At 45.8% G+C, this 26,502-nt stretch overlaps 1 protein-coding gene across 1 annotated transcript in view; it reads right to left on the reverse strand.

The window, feature by feature from the left end:
• Positions 1-26,502, reverse strand: part of FSTL1 (follistatin-like 1) — a 52,775-nt gene that overhangs the window by 11,934 nt on the left and 14,339 nt on the right. The window contains exons 3-6 of the mRNA XM_012641125.1: positions 7,798-7,902; positions 6,432-6,561; positions 5,553-5,585; positions 4,145-4,275 (exon numbers count right to left, since the gene is read on the reverse strand). Coding sequence (XP_012496579.1) covers positions 4,145-4,275; positions 5,553-5,585; positions 6,432-6,561; positions 7,798-7,902 — 399 coding nt within the window. The remainder of the gene's footprint in view (positions 1-4,144; positions 4,276-5,552; positions 5,586-6,431; positions 6,562-7,797; positions 7,903-26,502) is intronic.

Consider the following 26,502-nt stretch of genomic DNA (forward strand, 5'->3'; position numbering starts at 1 on the left):
AGAGTAGCCCCATCTCTGACACTGTCCTGCAGACATTTTTGACTTTACCCTTGGGTTCAGAACAGCCACCACTCCATGTTCGCAAACCCTGATGAACAGGTAACGAGAGTCTAAAGTTGCAAGCTGCAAATCAGAATCTCTGCAGTAGGGCCCAGAATGCGTCTTTCTCATAAGCTGCTCAGGAACAGCAATGCAGGCAACCTTCAAGCTCACTTTGGGGTCACAGGATCATATCTTGCTGCTTGATTTCCAGCCTCCCAGCCCTGTTCTCAGTGCTTAACTTTCAAACTGGTGCCTGTAACCGACCACATCAGTGAGAACTCACGGGCAAAGGCCCCAAACTAATAAGCTGCAGGCAGGGGTGGGGCAGAGCCCCCCACCTCTCTGCCTTGTGCTGTGGGCCCCACTGCAGACATGTGCACAAGACACAGACTGCCCAGCACAGGCTGTCCTGATGACCCAGCTGACATCGTACCAGCACGAGGCGAGGATGTGGTATGCTCGGGCATTGTTATCTCTATGGAAAGATACTAAACCAAGATTTCAGCCATTGGGGAACATTCATGATGCCCAGGCCCTAGCTGCAGGAGGCAAATTCCAAGTTGGATACTGCTGCTCTCCTAACGAGTTCTAAGGGCAATTTTCCTACCCAAATTCTTTCCCTAGGCTGCCTCATACTGCTGCCCTGGGAAATCACCAGCATCCCCGTGTTACTTTCAAGGGGATCCCCGGATGGTGCAAAGGATTCTAGAAGAAAAGTCTCTCCAGGTTTCTGGGTAGAAGGGAAGGATGTAGCTACAGACTCTCCTTTCATGACAGCCAGGTGTCACACATGTTGGACTCTAAGGTTGTAAATCTTTCCATGGCATGTATAATGACAGGTATATATAAGGCAACTATTAGGCTCTTGCTTAGTACCTATTTATTCTTGTTCTAATTCCCAGGAACAGGTCTCAGATGTTCTTTATTCAGTGAACATTCACCCAGAGGAAACTTCCTGAAGTGTTCACCCAGTGAGGTCTTGATTAATTAATGGAAAATAATTAAATATGCTTGGCCAGGACTTTCTTGAGTCCAAATGTTGCATGAGCTGGGCAGATAGGAGCAACCCTCAGAGACCTCAACATCATGAGGGCCTGCGGACAGAGTGAGTGCAGGGAGGGCAACAAGTCCAGCACCGGCTGCAGACCCAGTGCCAGAGGGCCCCAGTGGGCACCTCGAACCTGGAAACTCCAGTCCAGGTAGCTCTCAAAAGGCAGTGCCGTGCACACACTTCAAATTCAGTGGGACCACAATCCAGGCCTGAAGCTGCAGGGAGGTCCGCCCTATCTGCATTCTCATCTCATTAGGACGCAGTTGGGTCTCATCCGGCCAGATTTATATGTGGAATCCACAGAATTCTGATACTCAGAAACAGCCTGGAATGCCTGGGGTGGGGTGGGGTGTCTGCCTGTGGGGTCATGATCTTGGATCACAAACCAGCCTAATTCATTCAGCCTCTGTTCAGCCAACCAGTTACAATGGCATAGTGTCTCTTTATGCCTGCATTTCCCATCTCTATACAGGCTGAGTGTCACTTATCTGAAATGCTTGGGATCAGGAGTGTGTCAGATTTTGGATTTTGAAATATTTGCATATGCATAATGAAATATCTTTGGAATAGGACCCAAGTCTAAACACGAAATTGATTTATGTTTCATACATACCTTATACAACTAGCTCGAAGGTAACTTTATACAATATTTTTTAACAATTTTGTGCATGAAACAAAGTTCTGACTTTGTTTTGACTGTGACCCATCACATGAGGTCAGGTGGGGAATCTTCTACTTGTGGCATCATGTTGGCTCTCAAAAATTTCGGATTTTAGGGCATTTTAGATTCCGAGTTTTTTGGTTAATGATGAACAACCTGTATTTGAGACAACAACACTTTTCTTCTATGTAACTGCAGGACTGAGGAAAGGCAGGGAGATGTCTGTACAGCAGCAGGGGCGGTAGGGGACACGATGCCAAGGCTGGCTCCAGGGTCAGTCCTGGCCACCAGGTGTCTGCCACCTGGAGCCATGCGTGTGTGCAACACGGTCCCGGAAGGCTCTTTCTACCTGGGTCTTCCCTTCCTCACTCTGTTATGCTTTCAATTAAGAAACAGTGGCTACTCAGTAGTTAAGGTGAAAGTCAGATTTTGGCTTTATCCAAATTCTGGTTAGATTTAGTTTTTGACTAATTTCGATGTCAGAAATGCCAGCTGGGCTGGAGAGTGATTCACTGGTTCAGAAGCAGTTTCTTTGAGATACCACATCTTTCACCAACAGGCAGCTGCTGACCCGGAGGGAGGAAGTCTCCCTTCGAAGAGAGTGCCATGTAGGACTCTGATAATCATCGAAAAGCAGAAAGTGAAACCCCTGTTTTCTCCTGGAAGACAGTGCCAGAGCATCTGGGAAGAGTGAGCTTTGTGTTTGTCAGTCACGATCAAGCTTGCTGAGTTGGGAGTGAGCATGCCCCAGAGGAAAGCTGCTTTCTCAAGGGGCCTCACAATGTTCAGAAGGGAGCCTGTGAGAGCGAGCTACTGCTGGAGGAGGTGGAGACGGGTTGGGGAGAATGTGGCCCAGGTACTCAGGAATCAGATCTAATAGCAGGTGTCAGTGATGCCTGAGGCAGGGTGCCACCAAAGGGCTCCTAAAAAATGGTTATAAGGTCCCAAGTGGCCCCTTGGAAGAAGTGTGCTGGGCCAACAGCTTCCATGCTGTAATTGCAGGGCAAAGTCCCCGCTCACAACAGGCCCTGCTGCTCACTCAGCTTTTCAACAATCATTTTCTTTCCGTTACATTTTGCTCCTGTGTGCCTCTCCCAGCTCAGGGCTACAGGGTGTTTTTCTGTAGAAGAGGAACCACTTTGGCCAGGGGCTCTGCAACATGGGAGTGATTGAGACAGAGGACAGAGTGAAGAGGGCTGTGGTTTTTCATCTGAGTATGACCTCAAAAACTTGGAATTCAGAGAGATTTCATCTCTGCCATAGAGGAGAGAAACCTCCATGTAAGACAACACAAATGAAGTCTTAAATGACTGAATATCCATTGGAATCCAACCTAGTTTTTCTCCATCTGCGGGGTCTATAATGTCAGAAAGAGGAATCCAGACTGGTGTTGACTACACTGGGTGACCTCAGAGCTGCCAAGAAGTCCCTCAGGTGTCTGGAGTTACTCCCAAGTCCTGGCTGGTCAGGCGCTGGGACAGCAGGCCCTGGAAGCATGTGAGGAAGTGCATGTCCAGAGAAGAGGATCTGCGGCAGGGAGGAGATCTGTGTCTGCCAGTGAAGGGGAATTACGTGGGAATGTGGGTATCTGAATGGGGGTCTGCGTGCAGGACAGGTCTCAGTGCAGGGTGCGCATCTCTGTATGCGGTGGATGTGTGTCAGGCATGTTGTGGGGGTGTGTGTCTTCTTTCTCTGGGCTTCGGAGTGTGGTATGTTTATCTGAGTGCAATGTACCTATGTGTGTGTCTGTGTTCTTGTCAATCAGCTGGAAGAGTGCCCTTAATTGCTGCTTCTAACACCTCTCAAGCCCTCTGAAAGATCTCCATGCCAAGGCAGCCCCACTCATTGCTAAATATCATTTCCTCCTTCATTTTCCTTTAGTAGCAGTTCTCCTGCTCTGTCTCTTCAACTAATTATAATGGGGAACAGCAATATCTAGGTTCATGAAGACTCTCTGGACCAATGGAATGCCAGTTCAGTGATTCTTCTCAGGGGAAGGAGCTCTCTAGGCCGTGGATAGTCAAGTTAATGACTGAGAGGAATGTCACACTGGAGGGGAAAGAGGGCTGAAGTGGTCCGGGTCTGGGTGAGATCAGAAGGTACTCTGCATCAGCAGCCAGCTCCAAAAGGTGTCCTATGGGGCAGGGAAAGGGCTAGGCCTTACTTCACTGACAGGCTCTCTGAGACCTTCGTGCCTTTAACTGCCCAAAGTGAGAAGCACACGTGTGTTAGATCCCAAAGCCACTGACTCCCACCATCAAGCTGGTCAGAGGCAACTTTCGCAGCTTCCTGGAACAATCTGTGAGGAGACACTCAGGGACTCCAAGCAGGGAGTCTGGAAAGCTGTGACCAGGCACTAGGAGGAGCAAGCTTCCTTTTCTCTGGATTACCTTAAAGTACTTGTCTAGGATTTCACTGTAGTTGCTGCCCTTAGAGAACCAGCCGTCTGGGATGATCTCGGCTTCCAGCCACTGGATGATGCGACGCCGGAGCTCATCGCGGTTGGACTGGTAGCAAACGACTGCGGGAAAGGGGACAGTGTCAGCTGAGGTGCAGGTGCGTGTCGTCTGGCACGTACTCCACGGGGCTCAGTGCCCGGGGCTCTGCGCACATCATCGCACTGGCTCTTCACAGCGCCCACGGAGACGGGGTTACCACGTCCAGGGTATGCAGCTGGAAAGGGTCTAGCCCGGGACTCAAGCTCACATCTCTAAAACATTTATCAAGATTGGGAATATTTAAATGGAGAGATTTGGTTGCACAGGTGAGAAATAAGTAGAGGAGAAAAATAAAGGATAATTTTCGTTAACTTTAGGAAGCTGAGGGGGGAAAAATCAATCAATAGAGCAGCTCTCTTGACTCAAAGATGAGCTGAAATCATCCATGAATAAATGAAAACAGTATAATCCTTTATGCCACTGGACTTCTGATTCTGTATTTACAGTTTCTCTCTTTCTCACCAACTGGGTCTATCAAAACTCTCCCACTTAAAAGTTTTCACTACCTGCATCACCCTTTATTATAAACAACAGAACGTGAGGCCATGGAAGGGCCACATGGAAGCCCTGCTCTGGACGGCTGTTGCAAGCCTTGTGGAAACAGCAGCGGGTAGTGAGAGTCGGTGAATGGGGAAGCAGAGGACAGGAAGGCCTGGCAGAAGGGAACCCCTGGAAGACAACACATGTTGGGCACTGGGCCAGGGGAATGAAAATCTGGGCATTCCTCCCGCCTCTGCCACCTCCTAGCTGTGTGATCTGTGGAAATTCACTTAGCCTTTCTGAGCCTCATTTTCCTCATCTATAAGGTAGTTACAGTAAGATCCACCTCACAAGGTTATTGTGTGAATCTAAGTAAAGTATATGCTAAAGATTCTACAACTATAAATCATGATTAAATTTTAATTCTTCTTACTAGACAACCCCAGAAGTCTTATTGGCATTTCCCATTATCCCCTTTCAAAAAGAGTTGTGTTTTCTGATTCTGCTGGTCCTGGCGACATGCAAGGCAGTGAAAGAAGGACTCAGTGGCTTTCCTGTTCTTGCAGTTCAATTGCTGCTCAGCAAAAATGGGAAGACACAGCCAACATTGTGACCCAACCAGCCGCTTCAGCTGGCAAGCACCAAAAAAATGTAGTTTTGCAGCTTTTCTGAGCTGTGTTGAAGAGTGATCAGTTCTGGGTCACAAGTTCTGACACATAGAAGATCTTGTGAGCTTGGCAGGGATTGTGGAACACAAAATTTCCGTTATGAAAAGAATTTCCTCCCTACGCTGCACACTGTAGGAAAAATAGGCACTTACCTGGGCTGGCAGATGGACTTACAGATTTCTTCTCTGCAAGATAAAAGGAGAAAATGTGTAATGCAAAGTAAAGAAAAAAAAATTTCTGTGTATTTCTAAGATTAAAACTGCCCCATACTTAGGGGGCTATTTGTAACCTTTTCATCATTTTCATCATTTCAAGAATCTTTTCTTCTTTTCCTTCTTCCAGGGCCCAAATATGGGGATCTTTTTTTTCCTGCTTTCTTTGAGCATTTTGGGGCCACTGAGTTTCCCTCCTGGTCTCATATCTCCCCCTGTTGGGTTGAGGGGTCACGGGGACTTTGAGAATTCATATAGAGAAACATTGTGGACAGGGAATGGAGTGGAAACCATCACCTGCTTAAAGCTTCTTGTTTCTCCAAGGAAGGCCAGGCTGAGAGGGGCTGAGCAGGCTAAGGCTTGGCAGGGGGCTTATGTCTAATTAGCAGCAAGCCTGGGACTCCTTCCCTCTTATTCCAATGGCAATGGTTTCAGCACAAAATAGAGGAAACATAACACTACCAGGGCTGAGAGGTACCCAAATTAGAAAGCATGGGAAAAGTACAATTTAGCTACTTTCTGAAAAGGTACAGAATTCACTGAAGGACTTCCTATTGTTGCTGATTATTGACGGGGCCGCCTTATCTACCACCCAGCCGCAAACAGTGCTGGAAGCCCCTCTGGGGGTCTGATGCAGGAAGCCCTGGGCAGAGGCCTAGGCAAACCCAGCAGGCTCATGAGTGCCGAGAGGAAGAATCTCCAACCAACTGGGTGGTCACCATGGCTTTGGTCAGCTGTGTTCTCGGTGGTCAGCTAGGCCACGTTGATCTGTCCCCTGGCTTCCCATAGTGGCCACACAGTGGTGACAGCATGCTTTACCTTTGCAGTGTCCATCATAATCAACTTGGATTTTGGATCCAGTGAGGCAGGCATCTCGATGTAGCTCACAGTGGTTGAGGTAGGTCTTGCCGTTACTGCCACACACAGGCCTCTTGTGAGGTTTGCATTGCTGAAACAGACCCACAGGGGGATGTTTGTTCAGTCATGGGTACTGACACACACATGCATGCACAGAGATACACAAGCACACATACACAGAGCCGTCTTGGGAGAGGACTCCCCACCAGCAGAGATGGAGCCTCTACCCGACCAGGCACAGGAAGCCTCAGCTCTGGCTTGACCTAGTAAGCCCTGGGCCCTACCCCACTTGATGCTGGAGGCACTCCATGGCCTCTCAGTCACCCATGGCCGCTGTGCCAATCCCAGTCCATGGTCATCTCTTCTATTCAGTGAAGAAATAGACCCCCTGCTATGGTTTGAATGTTTGTGTCCTTTCCAAAATTCATGTTGAAACTTAACCCCCAACGCAATGGTATTAAGAGGTGAGGCGTTTAGGAGGTGATTGGGTCATGAGGGCTTCTCCCTTGTGAATGTGACTGAGGCCTCACACGGCATTTGGTCCTTTTGCGCTTCTGCCTCCTGCCATGTGAGGATGCAGCGTTCAAGGCGCCATCTTAGATGTAGGGAATAGGCCCTCACCAGACATCACTTTGACCTTGGACTTCCCAGCCTCCAGAACTGTGAGAATTAAATCTTTATTATTTATAAATCACCCAGTCTCAGGTACTTTGTCATAGCAGCATAACAGACTGAGACACCTCCCTTCACACTATCAAATTAGCAGACAGGGCAGCCTCCTTTCTGAGGCAATGTGTCAGGATCCTTAACCTGGAGGCTAAGTTGGGCATATTTAATTAGCAGAAAGACATGTGTTTCCAGGTTATGGGTTGGTTTGACAGAAAAGAGAAAAAAAGGCACATGTATAAAAGAGGGGGAGACCTTATGTTTATAGTAACATAGAAATAAAACCATGTGGAACAATATATGAAAAACTGTTAACACTGGTTACCTCAGACTAATGAGGTTACGGAGGGCTATGGGGGAAGATTATTAATTTTATGTCTGTAAAAATGTCTGTACTATTTGACTTATATAAAGCAACTGTCATTTTTTAACTTAAAAAAATCTTAACATTTTTTAAAAAAGAAAAAATGTCTCTGCATTAAAAATCAGGCATCTGCTTTTTAACCCTTGGGATAAAAATTCTACCTGTCTTTCGGATGGACAAGGGATGCTTTTACAAAGAGGATGAAATCATTGGTGCTGCCCTGCTGACTGGCGGCTCCCTCAAAGCAGCCACAGTGGTCTCAGACACTGTCGTCTGGCTCCCGACAGCAGGACTTACCTCAATGCAGAGGCAGGTGGGCTCTGCTTTCTCTGTGACTGCACATTCCCGGCCGGCCCCACAAAACACATTGGCGCAGATCTTGGATTTGCTCCTTAGTTCTTCCTAAAACATAATCACAAAGGAAACCATGTTAATGAGATGAGCCCATGGTGGTGATTACCTTTCAGGCTCGGGCTTTGGTCTGGGGTGATGGCTCCGGGTGAAGGGTCCTGAACAGCCAGAAGTCACCTCTAATAGCCAGTGCCACATTTGCAGGCACTGCTCTCTCTAAGATTGTTTCTCGAAGAGCAAGAGTTCCTTTCTCGCATGCTTCCTTTCTTCTAAAAATGTTTATTGAGCACAACTATTTTAAGCCAACGCTTCTCTGAGGGCTGGAGATACAAAGGACAGCAGTCCCTGTCCTCGAGAAGCCCCGTGACTCGCAGAGGAAACTCACAAAGAAAGAGACATTTAGGAAGCAATATGGAAGTACAGCAACAGGTGCACCAGCGAGCTGGGGGGTGAGATCAAATGAGACTGTCTGAGGATACGATGCCTAACTGACTCCTAAAGATGAGAAGAGTAAGCCAGGTGGAAATGGAAACACTGGAGAGAAATATGAATATCTGAAGGACCCAAACCTTACTGAGTGGTGTTCAAGGCAATGTCATCTCAAAGACAAAAGAAGGATGGGTAAGCCACGGGAAACAAGGATTTGCTGTATTCTTTCTGGACCTATTCAGCCCCTGTTTACGTCTGCCACTGGCTTCAAGATTCAGAGGGCCAAACCAACTGACAGTAGAATTATCCTCAAACCATTTGCTGGTCAGGCGTTCCTGTCCAGACATGTGCAGCAGAACTGACGAAGCGGGGAACAGTCTCAGTCTTTGCCACCTGCAAATGTGGGTATGGACAAGCATTAATCTGCTGGGGGCACATCCCTTCCCTCCCATTCACTGGTGGCAGAAAGCCAGCCCCATCTCATTCGCTACTCAGCCCAGAAGTAGTGGTGGTTAAATAAAGGACAGTGTAATTTCTCCAGCCACCTGCCCTGACTGGCTGGGCAGGCAGAGTCACCAGAGACCTCCAGGCCCAAGCTCACTAGGCTGGCATTGGCTGTGACCAAACCAGCAAAGACTGCAGGAGACACGATGAGGTCATGGGACCAGCTGTGGTAAAGGCAGGGATGTAACCCAAGAGTCCACCCTCCAGGCCATGTCTGCCATGTCATACAGAGAACTCACACCCACCAGGCCTGCGACAGAAAAATTCTTATATTTGGTAAATGTTTCATATCCAAGATTAGGTCAAAAAAAGGCAAAAAACAAAGTAGATGCTTTACAGCGGAGGGGCTGTGTCCAATACAGCTGGTCTGCTGCCACCCGAAGGCTGCTCTGCAAACTCCAGGTTATTGTTTTCTGTGCTAAGCCGCTTGCTGCAGTGCGGGGCTCCCATTGGTCTAGAAACTATTCCCATGCTCACGTTTCATTGGCTCCCATGCTGTTGCTAAACCAATTCTTTTCTGGATGTTGCTAAGGAGAATTCAATAAAGCTGGCAGGCAGGGAAGAAAAGAAGTAATTCCCAAAAGGCTGGCAGGACTGGAGAGCTGTTGTTTCCTAAACAGGGAGTGGAGATAAAATCAAGCATATTCTCTAGGCAGGGCCCCTTGTGGAAACTGTGCCTGGGAAATGTAAGGCAACACTAAAAAGAAAGAGGAAAGGGCTACTGCTGACCAGTGTAAAAAAAAATCTCAGATAAGATTACCTTCTCCTCCTCCCTCCACTCCAGCCAAGGGACATAGAGAAATATGCACCCCCTGTGGGTGTGTCACATGAGCTATGGACACACAGATGCACAGAAAAGCATGTGCAGAATCCTCCTGCACTCAGACACACCCGCACACAGCTCCACAGGCAAACACCCACGAACCTCCACTAACTGGCCACGGGTCCTTAAGTAGTGATTTTCATTCTTTGAGCCTCACGTTTCCTCATCTGTAAAATAGGGGTGAATACTTGCCCTGCCCTGTGAGATTAAATGAGGGAATGTATTTGGAAGTACATCATAAACCGTAGAGCAAGCTGCCTGTGAAAAGCGTTATTGATGGGAAGGCATTATAGAGCCGCTTGCAGAAAAGCCTGTGGCATTTATGGAGCCTCCTTGTATCTTATACTGCTGGTTTTAGTGAGTATTAAAAATAAGAGCTTTCACTTACTTACAGGTTGAATTCAACCCAAGTCACTTTTCAAAAAAGGTTCTCAAAAATCCATTTAAAGAAACAGATACCTTTTACTTAAGTTATAACAACTAATATTTGAATACTACCATTGAAATTTATTAAGTATTTTCGTATGCATGATTTCATCTTATTGTGTGGACAACCCTGCAAGAACATGTGTATTATTATTATTAACCCCATTTTGTAGATGAGGAAATTGAAGACCAGAAAGGTCAAATAACTTGCTCAAGGTCCCAAAGCTAGAACTGACAGGAGCTAGAATTCCAACCCATATCTTCAGACCATAGGTAGCTAAGCTCCCATTTATAAATATCCGGCATCCTGCTAAGTGATTTTTATTGTATGTTATTTAAGTTCTACAATAATGCCCTAACTTAGACATCCTTATTATCCCCAGAGGGAACTGAGACTTAAATAACTAGAAAGTGGCAGAGCTAAGATTCTGCTCAACCAAAAGGAAAGCAGTTTATATTTGATTTATTTTCATTTTTTTTTTTTTTTTTTTTTTTTTTGAGACAGAGTCTCACTCTGTTGCCCAGGCTAGAGTGTCATGGCGTCAGCCTAGCTCACAGCAACCTCAAACTCCTGGGCTCAAGCGATCCTCCTGCCTCAGCCTCCCAAGTAGCTTGGACTACAGGCATGCACCACAATGCCTGGCTAATTTTTTCCATTTTTAGTTGTTTGGCTAATTTCTTTCTATTTATAGTAGAGAAGGGGTCTCGCTCTTGCTCAGGCTGGTCTCGAACTCCTGAGCTCAAACGATCCTCCTGCCTCAGCCTTATTTTCATATTCTTAAGTTAAGGAAATTATGATGGGGATGTGAATTGCATAATAAGCAAGTATTGGGAGGAAGTGCATAAAAGTGCATCAGAGATTTAGATTTGAATCACCCACATCCCCCCTCTATTCCTTGCTTGCCATGGTCATGGGCAAGGTACTCTCTTTAAACCTCAGTTTCGTCATGTGTTAAGTGGAAAATGATCCTTAGAGGGCCATTGTGGGGACTGAATGAGATACACTGAATGCAGCACAGCGCTTGCCACACAACAGAAAGTGGCTAATATTACAGTGCGCTATTTATTTTCTGACAATTTTCCCACTGACATACTGTCATCACCACCTTGGGCTGTCCTGTCCTCATTTTCCCCTGTCCTCCCCTACACTGGAATGAAAATACTGAGAGCCTGTTTGAAGAGCACAGAGAGGTGGGGAGCCACCAGTTACACAATCATTCCTCTTTGCAGGTGACATGTCTGTCAATAGGTGGCAATCTCTCTCTTTGTGTCGCACAGCCCAGAGCCGCAATGCAGAAGTACAGTCTTGGTGCTTGCAGCTCCGGCCCAGCTGTCCTCCCAGGGAGAGGCGGCGCGGGAGGACAGGGCGGGCACTCCACAGACACAGGCACCTTGGGAAAGGTCTCACCTGCAGCCTCACGGCCCTCCCCAGTTCTCCCCATCCACAGGCATGCTTTAGTGCAGAAACCAAAAATGGAGACAATTTCTCCAGAGAGGCGGCCTTTGTGCCATTGAAAGCCCTTCTCCAAGCCCCATCTTCTCTGGGAGTGTGAGAGTATCAGGTGCATCCCTGAGGTGCCTAGAAAGTTCCTTAGGGTGGTAGATGGTCTTATCCATCTGCTGAGTGATTGATTCTGAGTGAAGGAAAAAAACACCTTGAGAGGGGATGAACATGGCACAGCACGCTCCTGGGTCAGAGTGATGGCTGGGGGTCGTGGGGAGAGAGAGGGATGGAAGCAGGGCTGCAAGGGGCATGGAGGGGGCTCTCCACCAATCCATGGGCAGTGAGGATCCTGGAAGGTTGGGACTGGGCAGGTGACATGAAGAATGTGGTGCTTTGGAATGTTAATTCGTGTCGGGTCCCTTCCAATTCTGAAATTCTGATTCGAAGTGCAGGGCAGCCTGGATGGAGAAAGGCTGGAAATAGGGAAACCTGCAGTCTAATCAGGGGTGACAAGGGCCAGGGCCCACAGCTAATATTAATTACAGCACCTACAACTGAGTAGGGCCCTGCACAGGTATCTCTGCCATTACAACCTCTGTGCAGATTCCTGTATTTTTAGTCCCATGTAACAGATGCAGAGGCATTTGAGAGTCAGAAAAGCTCTGTGACACATGGAGGCCACATAACTAGTGAGAGCTGAGTCAGGAATGGAACACAGGTTGGCCTGACACCAGGTTCCCTTGCGGGGTAGAATCAAGGCAGTCGGCTGCAGGGAGAGGGGACAGTTCCAAGGGCCGACCCAGGGCGAGGTCACAAGGTACAATGCAGTTCTGCAAATGAAATAGAATTGCTTGCTTTACCACCGGAATGATTTTAAGAATTAGGTTCCAAAGCTGTATGAGAATTTCATCTATGCAGAGATAGCCAAGTTGGCAAGTGCATGTTCTCTGCGAGTATGAGGTTACAGGCAGGTCCATTATCATGAACGTATGTACCCATAAGTGTGAATGTACCTGTCAGAATGTAACCGACTGAGTGGGGTAGGGGATGTGTTCTGGAAGTGTGGACACCCAGATATACTGATAAAAACCAACAAAATATCTGCCTTCAAATGGAGAAACATTAGGTTTCTAGATTTATCCTTCCACATCATCTCCCTGACATGCCTCCATGTCGTTTTCATTATGTATGTTGCAAGCTGGGCTCTGGAAGTTTGGTCTCATGGTTAATTTCACATTGCAAACTCCCTTGATAAAACACTGACCAGGAATATTCCCAACTTCCTAATATTTCCAACCAGGCAGAAACTTTCTGTCCGAGCAACTGTCAGCCATTGCGTGGCAATAATGATACTTTATAGTTGGACGGTAATTTTGATTAATGTGTAATTTATACTATCAGTTTTGATTCTCAAAATCTTTTCAGATAGGCAGGTAGGGGGTGACTGCCAAGGCCCTTCCAGATTTACAATCCCATGATGAAGATGAAACTGAGGCTCAAAGCTACACGTGACTGTTCCAAGATCTCACAGTCGTAGAGCTGGGGCCTGGCCCTAGGTTTCCAGACTTTAATTCCAGCCTCGTTCCACTAAACCATTCTGCCTCTTTACAAATCAAAGCCAGGAAAGGTGTTGCCTTGAATCCAAGGTCTTAAAACGTGGAAATTATTTTTGCAATCAAAAAAGATCCTTTGCAAGCAAATGGAAAAGCAAGTTATTTGCAAAACCACCAGTAGAGGTGATCGTGTGCCTGAGTCTCTGGGCTGACTAGCATTAAGTCCGAACATAAAATACACTTTGAATGTTTAAAAAAACGTCTTCTGAAGTAAAACAAATTCTGGAAGAATAGCCTGCTTTGGCAGGAAGGAAGCTTATAGGCAAAGCCATAAAACTGTCAGCTTAATATACCATCATTTCACTAACGTGAACTGAGCTGGCTTTGTCCCCTCCATTCTTTTCTTCCTTCCCAAATTTCTTTTTTTTAAAAAAAAAACAACAACAAAAAACCAGCCCTACTTATGCCAAGGTGGAATTTTGGTTCCACTTGCCACTATTCTGTGACAGAGAGGCTTTGTTGACGTGAGAAAGGCTCTCCTTGCTTTGCCAGAATTAGTCATGGAAACTTCACAGGAACACCAGGGCCCTTCAGATATACACAGAGCTGGGGATAAAGGAATTCACAGAGCTGGGGAGAGCAAGGGGAGGTCTCGGGTGGAGCGTAGAGGGTGGGATGCTGGCTGCTCCCGGGCAGCTGTTGTGGTGTGGAATCCAGTAGCACAGGCCTGAGAAAGCTGAGTAGAAAGAGCAAACGGCCTCAGGACCTTGAAATGTAGCTGGAGTACCACGTGACCTTGTTCAACTCTCTGATTCTTTTTCTCTGAAAAGAAATGTGTTAGTGCATCGTACATACTCTAGGGAAAGAGGAGGAAGGATTTCTAGCCATGGTTCTGAGCGCTTGGCAGTCGGTACTGCACTGTGCAGTCCCTGCTGTAAAAGTGTCCCTCCCTTACATGTGCTCACAACCAATCCCTCATTTCAGTGCACCAGGGCCAGACCCAGGTTTTGTGGGGCCTGAAGCATAAACAATTTGGGGAGCCCTCCGTAAGAAAAAGATACACAACCATGGATGCCAAACTGGGCACAGTGCCTTGGAAGGGGCCTTGCAAGTAAAAGGTCTGAAACTGAAGCTTAATTAGCTTCATGGTAAATCCAACTCTCCATTTGCCCTGTTACTTTCTTCATAAACCAGATCTTTCCAATAATGGCTTCTGAGCCTTCAGTCTGTTAGTGAGAGTCCTATTTCATATTTTATGCACATATGGCTTATCTCAAGTAGACTCTTAATGCCTTGCACATTTCAACTTCCCACAGACCCACCACAGGGTCTTGCCTGAGAAAATGCTCAACAAACGGTTTTTCCATTAGTTATTGGGGGGCACGGAGTACCAAGTTTCAGGTATGCAAGATGAGTACTTTTTGGAGATCTAATGTATAGCATGGCAATAGCAATGATAGTTAACAGTAATGTTAACTATACACACACACACACACACACACACACACACACATATATATGTATGTATTTTTTTTTGTAGAGACAGGGTCTTCCTATGTCACCCAGGCTGGTCTCGAACTCCTGACCTCAAGCGATTCTCCAGCCTCAGTCTCCTAAAGTGCTGGGATTAAAAGTATAAGCCACCCCACCAGGCCCTGTTTTATATATTTTTAATGTGCTAAGAGGATAAATAGTAAATTAAATCTTGTCAACACATACATACACACACACACACAAAATAGTAACTAGGTAGAGGTAATGGATATGTTAATTATCCTGATTACGGTGATCATTTCATAATGTATACTAATATCGAAACATCAGACCATTTGTACACCTTAAATATATGAAATTTTTATATGTCAATGGTATCTCAATAAAACTGCTTAAAAATAAATAAAAATTATTTAAAAATGTCATTTGGGGGTTCAGGTTAGTATCAGTGGCTAGTGACAGCTGCACTCAGGATGTTTTCGGGAAGGTATGGCTGGGCTCCATGACATCAAACTAAGAAATGAATTACCCCAAGAGGATTAGCTTTAATATAAAAAAAACTATTATGGACCTGTCAATCAAGAATTATTTAATTCTCTTTTGTATTAATTTCTGTGTTCAGCCTCTATCGCAGCTTATGGGATATAACACATTCCTGACTTCTGCTACTCATTGTGTGACAATGTATTGTGTGCCTGGAAATTACTATATTCAGATTTCAAATGGGACAGTGCTGTTTACCTTAACAATTTTAAAAATTATTTTACAGATTCCATCACATTCTCTACGTGTCTGCGTTTTCGGACTGAAGAAACTGAGTTGGCTGAGGCCACCATCACACGGAAGCCCTTTCCCGGCCGTGGCGGCTCAGGTGCCATCTCTGGATTGCCTCCTGCTCCACACACTAAGGGCTTTCGAGGGGTGGCCCAGACGTGGCACAGCACACTAGGTGCTTGGTTTCACACAGTGCTAAGTTCTGGTTTTCTGTAATGGTCTTGTCCAGTCATAGCAGAAGTATAGCAGCCTTCAGGGAGCACTTCCGGAGTTGGAAACATGTTAGGCCCTTTCATACAGAACTGAACATAAACTCACACAGATCTAGGAGCTGGAGGATTCATCCCTGTTTGTACAGAGGAGACTGTGACTCCAAGAGCTGTGCTGTGACTGAGGGAAGAGTCATACCCAGGCGGCTCTGCCTCCAGCACCCGAGCAAGGCGTTTCCGCTCTCTGTCTCAGGTCATGGTCCACAGTGATGAGCTGGGGTGACTCCCACATGAAGTGCCACGCTGCCTCCTTGACACAGGGACATCCAATGACTCCACTCACACTGACAGTGTCTCCTGGGCTCCCCAGTATGAAAGCAAGATGCATCTGTCTGAGTCCTCGGTGTGATTCCTGGGAGTTCCCAAGATATCCTGTCTGTCTTCCCAAAGAGTGTTTTTATAAGGCCCCTATTTTACAATTTCACCCTTCCGTTTCTTCAGAATGCCTGGGTGGAACTTTGTAATACAAACTACTTATCCGCCCTCAATTAGCCCGTTAGGTTTGAGTACGGTATTCATTTTCGTCTCTCCAGTCATCTGCCCAAGGCTTGTCCACTTTAAAGGCCAATGTAGGGGGTATGAGTCCTCCAGTCTTCTTCAGTAAAGGCCAAGGCAAATAATTTAAATCTATCAAAAAGCATATTTGATGAATGCCTATAACAACAAAATAAAAATGATAATGGTCTGCGACCAGCAAGGTGCAAGCTCTGAGGCATAACTCCAAAGGAGTGGAAGATGTGGCGTCCGTCTTCAGAGGCATCTCTAACCAGCTGCGGTGATGAAACTGACACACAGACCAACGCAGTCCTGAAGCAATGGGGCCAACTTCAGAGGACAGGGCTTCATGTAAGATATGGGACTTGAGCTGAGCCCTGAAGAATGGTAGGATCCGGGTGGAAAATCTGTAGGGTTTTGAGCAGGAGGGTTTAAAGAATAGTTGGACGGTGGTACATAGCACAAAATGGGTGTGGTGGAATTGAGAACAGAAGGAAGCCATCTAGAAAGGACCTGGGGTGGTGAGAGTCTCATGCAGGGTGGTGGTGGCATGGATACAGAAGAAGGAATCCAAGACAAATCTCTAAAGAATAACAAGGTCTGGCAACACACTAGACAGAGGAGAGGAAGGAGAGAATGCAGGGAGCTGCCAGGATCTTTGGCTGTGAGGCCTAGAAGGTCAGTGCTGTGTCTCTGTTGGACATGGAGCTCTGGGAGGGAGCTGAGTGAGGGCAGGGCAGGAGATGGCGGGTAGGTTATGGATGTGCGTCTAAAGGGATGGTAAAATATCCCACTGACAGTTGACAATAAAGGCTAGGGATGCACATCTGGATGTCATCTGTGTAGGAGTGAGAAATGGGGGCAGGGGAACAAATATGCTCAGAAGGAAAGTGTGGGAGTAGAACGCTGAGAACAGCTGGGAAGGAGAAGGAAAAGGCTGAGCATGGGGAACGCTGAGAGAGCAGGAAGAACAGCCCACATGGGGTCTCTGTGCCAGTCAGAAAAGGCACCTTCCCCTCTGGGCAGATGCAGCACCAGGCCAGGGAACAGGGCTTGGCAAGCAGAGCGCAGCTGGGGTTTCAGCCCCACTCACCTCCTTGCACAGTCAACAGCCTGCACAACGGTATGAGGGCTGCAAAGGCAAAGCAGCCAAGAAAGCAGAGTAGGAGCATTCAGAAAACTGGGAGGAAAACCAGGAAGCCTAGAGAGCTCCAAGAAAGGGATGATGAATGCCACTGTACAAGAAATGATTTGGCAAACATTGGGATGAAACAGCAAAAAAAAAAAAAAAAAAAAAACGGAAGAAGAAAGAAAAGCTTTTAAACCTCTGCTGAAACCTGAACCAGTAACCTAAAGGGTAGACCACACAGAGGCAGTGAGGTCCTGTGTCAGGAGAACTGACGCAAGAGGAAGGCGATGGGTATGTCTCTGTCTCTAACGCACTGTACGACGTAGGGCAAAATGCCTGACTGCTGTGGGCCTCAATTTCCTCATCTGTAAAATGCAGGGGTTATAGATGATGCCTAAGTCCCTTAAATTATTAGAATTCCATTAACGAGAAAGCTCAGGAATTTACCATTTCAGATGTTCCTGAATATCAACCTTTAATCTCCCAAGGAAGCTAACCTAAGTGCCCAGACTAAAGAGGCTGGTTATGTACAGAGTGCGTTTCAGAGTTTTTGCTGGGTTTTGGTGGGGGAATTGAAGTTGGCTCTCACAGTCAATGGATTTTCATAAGCAACGCCTTCTCATTCCCTCCTGCATCATGGCAGAGGAAATCAGGAAGCAGTAATGGGACCCCACTTGAGTGGACTGATTTCACTCTCAGTGAACTAGCTGGAATCTTCTACTCCCCTAGAATGCTATCAATAAAGTTTTTATTCTACTTGTATTTGCCTTGCAAGGAAAAAAGGGAAGAAAAGAAAGCAGAGAATGGCTAAAGGAAATTCACATGAGATTCACAATTCTTCATTTCTGCCAAGAACCTGTCACTGAAGTATGTCTGGGGCTGCCAGGACTCACATTTACTCAGCATTCATGCTCTAATTATTTCCACATGTAGTTCAAGGAAAATGGTTGATCAAAAGTTTTTTAAAAATCCCACACACCTAAATCCCAATACCCTCAACTCAAAGAGGGGAGAAAGCTCTAGGGCAGCTGTGCCAGAGTTCTGAGGCAGCCAGTTTAAGAAGCGTCTGCTGCAGTGCCTGCTACATCTGGACCAACATCCCTGCCCTTTCCCATCACTCCATCCCGAGCAAGCCCACCCCCCCACCTCCCCAAGCTTCCTAATCCTGAACCCACTAGGATTCACATTCTCTGGAATTCTAAGTGGAATGCAAGATTTATTCCCTGATTTGGATATAGCCTAAGAGGTATCTAGTTCTCCTCTCCGATCTTTTTGCCCTGGGCGCCACTGAATTAAAGTAGTCCGGAGGTGGTTCTTATACTGCATACCTACTAGGAATGGAATCCACCGTGGCAGAGACCTTGGGTAACTTCCCCGAGCTGGGGAATAGTCCCGCCACCCCCTCTGCGGCTCCTTTCCATTACCACAATTTGCACATGGATCCCCCTAAACCTGAAGACAAAGCCACCTGTTCTCCAAGATGGTTCACATGACCTGGTGCTGAGTTGGACGTCCAACACTGTCACCTACCGCCATCTACTTGGCCACATTTAATAAAATCTTTGCTACAGGGCTCAGAGTCTTTTTCCTCTCTCTTTGGTGACTTTATTGTTTATGTGGCCTCAAGATCCTTGGCCCCTCGCCTCGAGCAAGCCTCCACTTCTCGGGGGCCCTGGCTACGGAGAGCTTCAGGAGGTGTCTGTGAGTAGAGCAGGTAGCCACAGAGTGTTTCAGTCACAAGCAGACTAGAATAAAGGGCACAGAGCTCCTGAGGCTCTACGTGTTGAAATGAGCACTCATTACCCTTTCAAAATGTCAGCACTGTGAGGTATTGTTAGATGCTTCTTTAACCTTCAGATGGGCAGAGATGTCCCACAAGACCAGCTAGAAAAATAATGTCACCATCTGGGAAGTCTGATTTATTGTCTGTCCTGCCCAAATTCTTCCTGTCCTTCAGGGCTTACCTCAGGTCACACCACTCCATTCTCAGTGACCTTATACTTCCGATTGGTATGAATTCCTCCTTCTTTCTTTGAACTTCAATTCCTCTTTGTATGAATTCATTTGATCATTTATTTTTTTAATTTAATTGTGCAGATTTCGTCCTTCCAACTAACCTATAAGCTCCTAGAGGACAACGATTAGGTTTCATAGTCCTTTCTTAGGTTATAGCATAGTACCCTGTGCCACTCCATCAATCTTTGTTGAAAGCATAAAAGGGCAGACTGGACCACACTGCCCTGGGGACTTGGAATATGGGCAGAAAGGAACGGCACCTCCCAATGCCTCTCCTTGGGCTGTTCCCTCCCAAGGAGGGAACAAGAGGCTGGTCTTTTTGGAGAAATGGCCTAAAGACCCCACCCTCCTCCACCAGGCCATAAACATTTAGCCTGGAATTTCACTAATTAGAGATTGTCTTAGACCCACACACAGACACTGGGGTGCGAGCATGTGCACACGCATGTGCGTACGTGTGTGTATGTTGATGAGGTAGACACGAGAGCAGTGGGGGACTGAAATGGCTTTCAGTTCTTTCCTTTGTCCATGGTTAGTTTATAACCTAGCTGAGACATGCTGAGGGAATGAAAATTTGGTGGAAGGAAAGAAGGAGGAAGAAGAGGTAATGTGGGAATGTGCAGTACCTGGGAGCAACGTAAAACTGGGTGAGACTGCAGAGTATAGGGCCGGGCAGCCAGAGAGCAGTCTGACACCTTGGCGGTAGAGATGAGGAGAAGCAAGGGAGAAGAGGGCAAGAGAAATTGTGAAAATGGACTTATCCAAGGCCACTATTTTGAATTAACTCTTCTCAGGAACCCAGCCCCTGCATCGTCCTCTGATGTAGAGGAAAGCAGGTTGGTCAGTATCCCTAGACCAGAAAACGAAGCTTCTTGCCTTACTCTACCCCTCCTCCACTCCCGGAACGTTCTGGGGGTCTCCAACCACTGCCCTCAGGTTCATGCGCTCAGCTGACCTTGCGGTGGGCTGGAACACACTGAAACAAGGGTTGCCAGGGAAGGGTGAAGCCTTAGCTATGCCCAGGTGGTTGATTTCTCCTGGGAATGGGCACATTAAAAGGAACTGTGATGCCCAACCAAAAGCTGGGACTGTTTGGCAGAAAGACAGGGGCTGGGAGGTGGAGCAGGGAGGTCAGGGTTGACTGGAACAAAATGCAGTGCAGCAGGGAGACCCGGCATAGCAGAGCACCATGAGTCTCCACTTTAAAAACAGAAACAAAGCCCTTGGAATCTTTGGGGGCAATGTGGCTGCAAAGCAGCTGTCACGTTTCCAGCACCCTGGCAATTATTCTCTAGCCCAAGGGTGCAGAAACAGTTAAAACTCAGCAAGAAACTCCAAGCTAAATGAAGTCTCCATATGTGTGGCTCGGTAGGGTTCTAGGAGAAGCAGACAGATGTAATTAGAAGTTCTCAGACACTGTGTTGCCATGGCAACTGCTGGCCTGGAGAAAAGTGGGGGGAAACCTGGAATTCAAGGAATATAGTCTTCCAAGGAAATGCCAGCGGCAGGTGGTGTTCATCACGGTCAGGCTTCACGGCTGGCTCCTCCAGCTGCCCACGCCCAGGCTCTCAGAGGCCCTCTCCCTCCAGTTCCTCCTCACTGTCCACTGCCACTGCCCAGTTCTACACCTGGAGCCATCCCAAATGCAAATCAAGGGCTCCCTTCAGACGCATCCAAAGGAAGCCACAAGGAATTCCTGGAGGAGTCTGTGCAGATGATATTGTTCTTTGGGTAGTTGCGGTCCCAGGGGCTTTCTGGATCTGACTCTGAGGATTGGTCAGAGAGGCTGCAAGCTCAATTTCTGTTATCACTGTGGAGCCCAGATCCTCTGCGAGGATGGGTGCCGCAGGACAGGTAGGGGTGCATGAATATGGCTCTCAACCATATATTTTATCATCCATACTGGGACATTTGAGAATAAAAGGAGACCTTTTAAATAGTCACACTTGAACAACAGGCATAAACTGTGACACATGGTCACCTTGATTTTTAAGCTGCTATGGGAAAAATGGTTATTTTATTTTATAAAGTGGGCATTCTCACCTGGTACCTATGGGCCCCCTGAAACCCAGCTATAGATTTTAGGACTGGATGTTCAAGGGGGCATATATGGTTCAATACCCACAAACACAAACACGACAATCTAAGAAAGACAAGAAACCCAAAGAATGTACTAGCCTGGACATTGTGCTTCTTGTAACCTTAATCTCCCCTGATTCAACAGCCATATGAGGACTTTCAGGGGGTTGTGTTGCTGGGAAGCTGGGAAACCTGGGCAGATGGGACCGTCTTTGCTTCTAAATCTTGGTCACTACAAATCCTTCCGGCTGCTCCTCTAAAGAGAGAATCATTCATTTCACACATTGTCACCAAAAGGAGTGGTTCCCTATCAATTGTTTATGGCAACAAAGTGGTCAGCAGGGTGGGATCATTCCACAGATGTGAGACCTAATAAATCTGCCCCTAAACAGGGGTGGTTTCCAGGAGTGCATTCCTACACATTCCTTAGCAACTGAACCAAAAACAGTGGCTCAGGGATCCTGTTGTCTTGAAACCCAGGGAAAGGTCAGCCCCTCCCAGGGGACCAGCGGAAATGACTGTATTTTAGGCATAATATAGCCAGCCTAGATATTATGAGCATGTGGTTCAGCCACAAGCTCAGTTACAAAATTGTAGGATGTTTAAAGGGTAAGGCCCACCCAGAGTGCATCTCCTACAATTTTCTCAGAGACTCTGGGAATCACAGCCTTCAGGTAGGAATTCCTGACAGTTAATTCGCACTGTGGCTGGTGGGGTCTCTCTTCTCAACCCTGGCTTAAGGTTGAGAGCCACTGGGCCAACAGGCCTTATTTACCTGCGTCTACACCCAGACTGGTCCTGGAAAGTGGGGCACAAATTTCTGAACTGAATTTGGAACTTCCCCAAGGTTTTGGGGGCATGGGTGGGTGGGTAAGGAGAGGCTCCTTAAAACCTGTAAGCATCAATTTTAACACCACTGTTCTCTGCTGAGCATGTATGTCAGGAAGTTCTGGCATCCCCTGCAGGTCCTCTGGATTTTAATAGTCCAGTTTAGAGGAATGTTAATCTTTCTGGAACAAATTAAAAACTACATAAAATCGGTTCCTTTGTAAAAAAGCAACAATCCAAACACAAATTAATCTGCACTTCCTTATCATTAATCTGCACTTCCAACATGAAAATGGATGAAACTTACTTCCAAGTGAGCTGGCAATATATGGGATAATCGAGCAACGAAATAACCAAACATTGTGCTGAGTGCTGGGGGCTCAAGGAAGAAGAAAGCACAGTCCACGGAGCTTATAGTTTAGGTAAGAAGGTGGGGCATACATACATGTAATTTTAAATAAAAGAAAGATAATCTAATAAGGGATAACTCAAGACAACATGTGGCTAAATGCAATGTACGGGTAAATGACAACTATCTAGAGAAGTGCTGTCCAATAGAAATAGAATACCTGTCTCATATATAATTAAAAGTTTGTTAGTAGCCAATTTTTAAAAGTCAAAAGAAACAGGTAAAATTAATTTTAATAATTTATTTTAAGACAATATATCTGAAATATTATCATTTCAACATGTAATCAATTATTGAGATACTTTACACTTTTTTCCTACTAAATCTTTGGAATATGGTATGCATTTTATTTACACTTATAGAACATCTAAATTGGACTGGCCACTTTCAAATGCTCAATAGCCACTTGTGGCTAGTAGTCAACCATACCGAAAGGCACAGCTCTAAACAGTAAGTTCTGAGTTCTGACTTACTGCATCAAGGAAGGAGAGTTTGGGTAGAAAGCGTAAGACTTTCTTTAACTTGGAATGTTTTAGAAGTGCCTTGCTCCTATGTTCAGACCTATTATCTGAACATATCTGAACATAGGAGCAAGGCAGCCTGCTGGGCTGCATCTGGGACCAGGATACTGAAGTAATGCATACCTAAGTCCTTTATAAACGTCTAGGCGGCATGGCCACTTAAGCCTAACTCTGACTCAGCTTTCAATGCCTGTGGACAAGTCACTTCACCCTTCTGGTCTCTTCTATAAGATAAAAATGTTTGCCACTTCCTGTCTTTAGGACTTTGTGTGGCTTAGTTCAGAAACAATGATAAAAGGGCTAATTAAACTATACATATTTTGAGCCTTCTCTTATCTAGATATACTTTTTTTGGCATAAAAATCCATGGACCAATTTGGCAATGAAGTGGTTACATTTTCTCAAAACTTTTTTTTTTCTCATTTTCTTGGCTCAATTGCTACACTCTCTTGTAGCCAGCTTTCGATAATACAAACACACACACACACACACACACACACACACACACACACACACACTTTTTGTGGCTTGAGATTAAAGTCAATGAAAACATGCACATTCTAGTCTTCCTGAGACATTCCTGCCTTGCATTCTTTCTTTGGAGCAGTTGGGAAGTCACAGCTGGGGGGAAGAAGCTGTAAAACCTACTTGCACAGGCCAGTAAGGCCCTCGCTGACAGGAGGCCTACCAATGGGCGACTGCCAGGTCTTCTGTTCCATTGCAGCAAAGCCCACTATTTTTTCAGAGATTAAACCCCGTTGAGACCCTCGGGCTGTACCAACAATGCACAAAGACCTCCTTTTCTGTTCATTTTGTTTTCCCCCAAGGACTGCGTTAGAACCCCTACATAAAAACCTACTAGCTTAGTTGCTATGAACAGATTATCATTTGTGGTAGAAACACTTCCAAGTATCACATAACTGTATAGTTCTCAAAACTCTGTTATCCTTCATTTTTAACTGACTAAACACTGGAGAAATGCCACATATTTAACTGTTTGTGGTTACCCTAAGGGGCCCCCAACTCCACTGAAAAGTGGAGCAATATGCTATGGTCAGTCAGGAAACTCAATGTGTAAGACAAGTAAGACAGTTTAGAGTTCAGACTGCAGGTAAGTGGGGTGATCTGCTCCCTGGGACTCCAATGCTGATCACTGTGCTATTGGTGGAACTTTCCCCAGAATAAAAGACTTGTCTGAGATCTCAAAGTGCAAATCCAGTGACACTGAATGCCCTTTTCTTTTTCTTTGTTTTACCCATACTGGGACATCACAGTGCTCTCCTGAAACAGGAGAGGGAGCAAGAGCAGGAAGGATTCCAAGAAGTAATGGTCACAGCAAAAGGTGAAGTCAGAAGACAAAGGCGACTACTGGCTTTGGGCAAAGAATCATCAACAACAGAATCTAATGCTTTATTTTATATTCCTTGAGACATTAGCTTCCTCTGGGAATGGTGCCCAGTTATATCAGAATTGCTGATCATGGAAGGAAAGAACAAAAATATATACTATTCAGCTAGCCTCTGCTTAAATTACAGCTTCCCTAAAGCTTAGAGAATTTGAATCCAGGTGTCTGATTAAGCAAGCCCAGCATTACTACCATGTCCAAGGTTAAGCAAAGTGTTGATGAGCAAGTGCTGTCAACCATCTTCCCAGGTGCACAATACACTTGCAGAATCTGGCACAGAGATGATTATAATTAGGATACAAAGATTATAGGCAGGAAACTATGTACTGCCTCATATTATGTGTGAGACATTGGGCCTCATTAATCCATTTGGCCAGTGGATTGATCCAGCAAATATTTACTAAGTAAGCACCTACTATACACTAAGTTGGTTCTAGGTGTTGGGGATGCACTGGAGAATGAGACAGTCAAGGGCTCTGTCCTGAAGGAGGGAAGACTGAATAAATAAAGAAAAATAAGTTCATTTCAGATTGTGACAAATAAGTTTGGGGGAAAATAGAGTATGTATGACAGAAATCTGGGAGAGAGGGAACCACTTAGATTGAGCGGTCAGGGAATGTTTTCTTGAGCTGAGACCTGAAGGATGGGAGCAGTTCAGACAGAGAGAAAAGTGCAAAGGTTCTGAAGCAGGGTGGAATCTGTTGCATTCCTGGAACAGAAAACGGGCCTGTGTAGCTACAACACAGGGTCCAATAGGGAGAGCAGTAAGAGGTAAGCTGGGAAAGCAGGCAAGGCCTAGACTCACGTAGGGCCTTGTAGGACTGATGAGAAGGCTGTATTTTATTCTTAATGCAATGGGAGCCACTAGAGGGTTTTGTGCAGGGAATGATCAGATATGTGTTTTACAAAGATTACTCAAACTGCTTGTAGAGAAATAGATTACAGGGTAACAATAGGGAGAAAGGAGAGAGCAACTAGGTGTTACTGCAATAGTCCAGGCACAACACGATGGCAGCTTGGACTAGGATGGTGGTGGAGACAGACAGCAGTCAATGGAGAGGTGATACGCTCTGACAGTATAGCTTACAGGACTTGCTGATAGACTGGGTATGGATAGGGAACATGAAAAATCAAAAAGAAGTACTTCAAGGGTACTTCAAGTTGATATCCAAAAACCCAGCCAGTTCTAGGTTGGTACAGACATCGCCATGGTGTGCCTACCCTCAGACAGGCCCTGGGATCCAGATGAGTCCCATGCTTTCTTGGTGAAACTGAATTAATTTAGGATGTGAATTTGGCAAGTCCACTAAGACTCGGGTCAAATGTAAACAGACTCTTCTCCTAGAAGCCCGTCCAGACTGTTCCATGGAACACTAACCTTGAAATATTTATGATCTCTTTTGAAATCGTGTTCTGTGACAAAATGTTTGGGAAACACTGCTTACTATACTTTCTTCCTAGAGTCATAAATAATGCACATGAACTTTGGAAAACTGTGAAAAGTCCTGCAGCTAAAAAAACCATTTAACCTAGCACATTTCTTAATAATACTCAATGAACAATTTGAGGAGCATGGGTCTAGGCTCTTTATGTCTCCCTTCACAGTTCTGTCCCCTGGAATTCAAGCAATAATGACAAGAAGAGTAATAGCAACTACTATTTATTGAATGCTTACCTTGTGTTAGGCACTTTATATACATCATCTCCTTTGCTACACACTATATACAGATGCTATTTTAATTTATAGCTTTACATTATCATTTCTCTTGTGAGTTTTGCTTACAGACCATACACTCACTTAGCAAAAGCAGTCATATATCTTTTCTGATCGTAATGGCAGTGTTCATTCACACTATTTCCTCATGAAGCACTTAAGGTAAAGACCAGAAATTCTTCACTTTATCACCTCGTCTTCACTGGCTAAACCCACTATGATTAACAGTGTCTGCGTGACCCACATCACTCCCTGCTCTTCTACCATTCTTCCTCATCGCTATTTTCCTTCTTTCTATTTGCTCCACCCATTTTTGGGACAAGAGCCATTTTGGGACAG

This window comes from Propithecus coquereli, unplaced genomic scaffold, assembly GCF_000956105.1.
Source record: "Propithecus coquereli isolate 6110/MARCELLA unplaced genomic scaffold, Pcoq_1.0 Scaffold10, whole genome shotgun sequence".
NCBI lineage: Eukaryota > Metazoa > Chordata > Mammalia > Primates > Indriidae > Propithecus > Propithecus coquereli.